The 6,302-nt window shown below is 39.4% G+C and overlaps 1 protein-coding gene across 1 annotated transcript in view; it reads right to left on the reverse strand.

Annotated features, from left to right (window-relative positions):
* Positions 1 to 1,836: 1,836 nt before the first annotated feature.
* Positions 1,837 to 6,302, reverse strand: part of C9 (complement component 9) — a 16,539-nt gene continuing 12,073 nt past the window's right edge. The window contains exons 7-11 of the mRNA XM_010015097.1: positions 6,007 to 6,247; positions 4,475 to 4,603; positions 3,279 to 3,457; positions 2,849 to 3,077; positions 1,837 to 1,997 (exon numbers count right to left, since the gene is read on the reverse strand). Of these exons, the coding sequence (XP_010013399.1) occupies positions 1,837 to 1,997; positions 2,849 to 3,077; positions 3,279 to 3,457; positions 4,475 to 4,603; positions 6,007 to 6,247 (939 nt within the window). The remainder of the gene's footprint in view (positions 1,998 to 2,848; positions 3,078 to 3,278; positions 3,458 to 4,474; positions 4,604 to 6,006; positions 6,248 to 6,302) is intronic.

The following is a 6,302-nucleotide window of genomic DNA, read 5'->3' on the forward strand; positions in this document are numbered from 1 at the left end:
GGAGCCTTCAGGAAGAATGACGAATGAATTAAAATAGATATTGTGATCTTCAGAAGACTTAAATATCTGACTTCCGGTGGAACTGTGAATACTCAACATGCGTGATATATCAGAAGGCAAAGTTAGGTTAACTTTTTTTCAAAATCCTTTTACTATGCTTTACCTGAGGAAACATATTTGAATATGAAGGTATCATGAATGATCATAATGATATTTACTGTCATGACTGAATAATACGTAAATGACATGTAAATGATACAGAGCAGGACTAAAATTAAACTGCTTATGATATTTTTTTAAAATAAGACTGACTTCACTGGATCAAGCAAAGGCTAACTTGATACCCTGTTTTTAGCAAGAGGGCAATAGCACTGACTTAGGGAATGTCCAGGAATAGGGAAACACTTCAGGGTGCTTCACAAGTAGAGTATTCTGCTCTTGTGAGACTCCACTCGGAGTACTGTGCGCAATTCTGGTGTCCTCAACATAAAATGGAACTTCTGGGGTGTTGGAGCACCTCCCTTATGAAGACAGGCTGAAAAAGTTGAGGCTGTTCAGCCTGGAAAAGAGAAGCATGTGGAGACCTCATAGCAGCCTTCCAGTATCTGAAGGGGGCCTACAAGGATGCTGGAGAGGGACCTTTCATCAGGGACTGCAGCGATAAGACAAGCGATAGGGAATGGTTTCAAACAAAACCAGGGGAAGTTCAGGTTAGATATAAGGAAGAAGTTCTTTACTGTGAGGGTGGTGAGGCACTGGAATGGGTTGCCAAAAAAAGTGGTAAATGCTCCATCTCTGGCAGTGTTCAAGGCCAGGTTGGACAGAACCTTGGGCGACATGGTCTAGTGTGAGGCATCCCCACCCATGGCAGAAGGGTTGGAACTAGATGATCTCTAGATCCTTTCCAACCCAAACCATTACGATTCCATGAATAGTAGATGTAGCTGAACACTACTGAAGCTGAGTGGGGGCAGGCATAGAAAAAATTTCCTGATACATATTTTAAATGCAAGTAGAGCTAATATTGCAAGACTTCCATCAGGGTGACCTATCTTGCCACCTGTTTTCTACTTGTGGCCTCCCAGAAGAAAAGGAACTTGTGGTAACATGTTAAGCATAAAACCCAAATGCTTCCTTCTGGGCCTGAAAACTCCTACTGTCACGTCCAAGTGGCATGCAAGCTTCTTGCAATCAGCAGATGAAGAATCCTGAGACCAACCACCTTGCCATTTTATGGACCAGAGCATCCATCCTAAAAATCCTGCTTATTTTTTATTTTGCTTTACAGTATTTTATCAAAAAAAAACCCTGACAAAACCATCTAGCTAGATATTTTCTTATGTTATTTTCTTCCAAGCTAAAAGTTTTGAAAATGCTCTAACAGTGGTTTTGTTGGGTTTAAGAATTCTATTTGCCAAATAAGAGAACTCAGACTCCCAAACTGTCTATGTTTGTTTCTGGAAGACATACCTCTTTCCATCTTTCTAAGACATAAGGTTTTTGGTGGAGGGTCTGACTGAAGATGAAATCTCTATTTAGAGAGCTGGAGTTTTAGTCTTGTTATCTAGAATTCCATTTTACTCTTGAATTCTGTGATAAAACATTACCTGTCAAGACATTCAAATACGAATCCAACCATTCACAAATTCAAGCTACAAGGTGGATGTTTCTAAAGCTGTATCAAGTCACAGATTTAAATGACGTGTAAGTGGATTTACCCACCACTTCTTCAACCATGTCACTGAAATGCCCCAAATATTGACTGACCATTTATTGTAAACAGCAATAACACATTAGTACTTAGAGAGGCTGCTGACCTGTTTTTAAGCAGCACATCTATTTTGCTTCTCCACAGGGTCGTTTTTCAATGCTTTCTCCCTGGCATGGTCTGCCACCAGGTTCTGGTGTAGGATTATTACACTGGCGAGTTCGACTGCTTTCTCCATTGATGCAGGCAGACCAGGCACTCCAACAGCTCCAGCCTCCATCAGTGACAACTGGTATTAAGACACAATACTAGGATTAGTCCAACATCTCTTTTTCTTCTGTGCAGTGACAGAAATATTAATTAGTTTTTTACTTTGCACTTTTGAAGGTGGGCAAGGTAGACCATGACTCAAGTCATATGTTCTTAGTTATGGCGGCTCTGCAGATCGTTGCAGCCCCCAGCATATACAAACCATCATACAGATTTGGTTTTTGAAAATGCCCTTTTCAGTGGCACTGCTTAAAAGCCCAGAGGTTTCAACATTTTTGTCTCTCTAGGAAGCTGCCCGAACATCAAGTTCTAAGGTCTGTTTTGAGCACCTGTGCTTTGAAAACTTGGCAACAGAGAATGAATTTACAGCACAATAAATATTTCACATTGTCAGTTGCGAAGCTGAATTCCTCTCCCTCTACACCCTTGTGGACCAATCTAATATTTAAGCTAGCACAGTAATTATGACGTGTGATCATGTGCTAGCAAACACAGTGCCTTTGCATGAAACTGAAGACAAATAGCTTATGACGTGGTGAGATTGCTTTTGCCCGAAATTGGTTTACCATTACTGCACCACACATGAGTAATGCTCCTGTTAACATAAATGAACTTGGGGTATCATTCCAAGACACAACAATGCATGTGGGACAATGAACTCTAAATTAGTGTCCTCTTTACGGAAAGAGCCCAGTAACTTACACTAACTTCCTCACCATATACCCATGAGATTTGACAGCAGTAGGTGTAAGTAGGTACAATAGCAGCAGAGCTATGACATCTTTCTGTCCTTATGAAGGCTCATTTTGACAGGATATTGTTCACAATGAAAAATATGTTCAGTTTAGTGTGTCTGGATTATTTACTAACCTTTAATTAATGTAGATTTGGGAATCTGACAAGCAATTCCCTTGAAGTAACTTGAGCACATGCATGTACAGGATCCATCTACCAGCACAGGGGTGCCTCCATTTTTGCAGGGTTCACATTTGCACACACTGTATTCAGTAATGTAGTCTTCTATTGCTCTTTCCAAGTTTTGTTTCTTTAAATATGCATCTCTCATCTTAACTGGAACAAGTGTATGTATTGGAGAAGGCTGAAGAAGAAAAAAGCCCAAGCATAGCAGAATTTTCTGAAGCCCTGAATCCTTTTTATATACTCATCACTAGAGTAAGGAAGAAAATGTTAAGATGAAGAAAATACCTGAAAATAAGTGACAAACTTGGAGTCTCACTTCCATCTTAGAACAAAAGCTTCAAAACTGTAAGAACCACAGCTCTGAAGAAGTTGTACTTACCCGTTGCTGTATCACTACTGGAGCATCAACTAAAGACTTAGCCCACTCTATATAATCCTCTACATCAACCGTTTTGGATCTTCGCAGTAACATTTCTTTTATCTTAACTGAAAAGTCAATCTTCCCTCCATCAACTAAGGAGATTATATCATCTATGATAAAATCATCCTTAAATGATGCTGTAGAAAGAAGAGAGGATGAAGATAAAGTTTACTGGCCATGCATCTTGAAGAACAGTTATCCTTTTAGCGCAACCTCTCCGTCTCTCTAGAAGACTGTAGAGAGAAGAACCCTTTGCTCATCGGTTATGGTGGAATTCAATCTTTCTTTACTCATAACTTTATGTGGGAGGAAATCTTCTATTTTACAATTGCAATAGACAACCCTACATCTGGAAGGAAAAAAATGGATAGGGCAAACTGAGAGACATTATGGAGATCATAGCCATTTAATAACAAGCCAAGGATAACATGAGTAATACTACTGTATCACCTGAGCTGAAACTGAAGAGGGCAGGGATTAGAATACTAGGAGCTCTTGCTTCATAATCAGCCCCCAGGTTCCCAGTATTGACTGAGACTTGTTTGCATGTTGAGTGTGTGTCTGTGTAAGGCAACTGCAGATAAAAGGATCCAAGGTCCAATTGCTGGGTAGACTGGGCACCTAAGGGCACTTACTGGAAACATTCAGCATGTGTGCTGGTGTGCACCAGGTGGCCTGCACCAGCAATGTGAGTGGAGTTGTGGGCCTTGGGACATTGTATATCTGGATGCCAGTAACAGCAGGGACTAAGGACCCAGTTGTTGGTTAAATTGAATGTCTAAGGTCATCTGCTGGAGAGACCTACTATGTACAGCCAGTACATCTCTGGAAATGACCTCTAGAGGACCCTTCCAATGTCAACTATTCTGTGATTCTGTGATATTTGCCACTAGCAGCAACACTGTGTTTTTGACTACATTGATTTTTGTGGCCAGCATTATACGTATGTGTGTGTGTATTACAGAAGTGTGTTTGTGTGTGTACTGGGAACACATACTCAACCTGGCTTGAGCTGGGAGCATGGAAGTATGGCAGCCTCATGTTTCTTCACCTACTGGATTTATTCTTTCCTTAACAGCAATATCTATATTGATTATAAAAACTAACATCTTTCCTTAAACAAAAGATATAATGTAAAACAAAGATATACTTACACTCATCTTTCACATGAATCTTTTCACATTTATGACGATCAATATTAACATTGGCATGTAAGTCTTCATATGCAGTCACGACATCTAGGTGATAGCCAAGGCATCTTTTCACATCTTCTATAGTGATACCTGGAAGTGAAAATGATTAGGTGGTTAGAGGGATTGAATGACCATAAATAATGTGATACTATTCTTGGAGAATAAATTTCAGGGCTATTGGAAATGTTTATGGCTTTCTTCTTCCCATTTGTCTTCTGCTTTTTCCCTCTTCCATGAAATGAATGTGAGGATGATTGTATTTGAAGTGCCTGAGCAGAGGCAAGTTAAATCTACAGTGAGAAGAAAAATATTCAAACCCTCCAAAAATGGATTTATATTTTCCCTGATCTAGCTGAAAAGAGATGTCCTGTTAGGGACCACTCTTTCAATATATTTTATTGGAATTTTGTCTTTCTCAGATGCTTATCATAAAACATTGGTTTTATGTGCTAATTCACTTAATTCTTCTAGTCTCCTCCCAGTCTTAAACATGCTTCTGCACTACTTTTCCCCATAAAGCTAACAAGGCCACTAATCTCTTACAAAAGTACTCTGTTCCCTTACATTCTGATCTCCCCTATCTGCTGCTGCCTCCAACACCTTTCTACTTATCAAACTCAAACATATAATCTGAAACTTCACTTTTGTGTTCAGAAAGAATTTTGCTTAAGATTGGTACTTAAAAAAAAAAACAAACAAAAAATCTAGCACCAAAATCTCCAGGCAATGAACAGACTATTAGTGAGATCCTTTAGTGACATCTTTGCACAATGTCTCTTTGCATGGTCTGAACATCTAATAGTAATATTGTTGTTGTTGCTGCATGCAGCAAGTACTTATTTCTGATCTTCAAAATCAGCATGAGAATTGCCTTTTCTATCTTTATTCCAGAGTGACCACTTTAAACCACCACAAACCCACATATATCTGAACTGCACGTGAGGGAGGATTAAATTGCTACTTTCCTGTCTTAACTAGGGAAAAGAAAAATCCAGTGTGAATGTTAAAGTCTATAAAAACAGTTTCAACACACTCAAGTGCATTACGTGATTTCTAGAAATTTCCTTATGTCTTTGCCGCCACCAAACTTCTTGTGCTGCAAGAAGGTGCCAACTAGCAAATTGGCTTTAGGTTTAGGCAGATTTTCTAGGCACTGGGGATCTCCTGTGAAACGTGTCATACCAATTAGTATTGATAATATTTTGAATATGTCTTAAGTTTGGGTTTGGGTTTTTTGGGGGTTTTGTTTTTGTTTTTTTCAGTTACAGGCTCAAAATACAGACTTCAAATAATTCTGGAGGTTACAAAGACTGTCATCTCTTTTGAACTCCTGTAATTCTGCAATGTCACTGGTGTGTGACAAGCACCACACTCTGAACTGTGCTGTTCTCAGTGATGCTCCATGGACACAGATCTGTCCTCATACATCTCTTTGCATAACCGGAGACTTGGTGATAATCTGCATACGATAGCAAGGCCAACAGAATACATACCTATTCGAGACATAGCATAATTATCTAGAATGTACACGAGTTCATATTTTCCTCCTACAGTTCCAGAGACTGCATAGTGAGTTCCATAATCTTCTAGAAATTTGAAATATTCCCCCTTATCATATTCAGCAGGCAGGAAATTTAGGTCATCAAGGAAACTATCTGTGAGATGGACATCACGACTCCGCATCTGGAATCTTCCAAGCTGAATCTTTCCTTTTACATGCAGAAAGGTTTGGTTCTGAATGCAGGAAGAAGAAAGTGAATGAGCGTGACATTCTGGTATGCAGCACAGC

This window comes from Nestor notabilis, unplaced genomic scaffold (genome assembly GCF_000696875.1).
Source record: "Nestor notabilis isolate BGI_N333 unplaced genomic scaffold, ASM69687v1 scaffold5385, whole genome shotgun sequence".
NCBI classification, from domain to species: Eukaryota; Metazoa; Chordata; class Aves; order Psittaciformes; family Psittacidae; genus Nestor; species Nestor notabilis.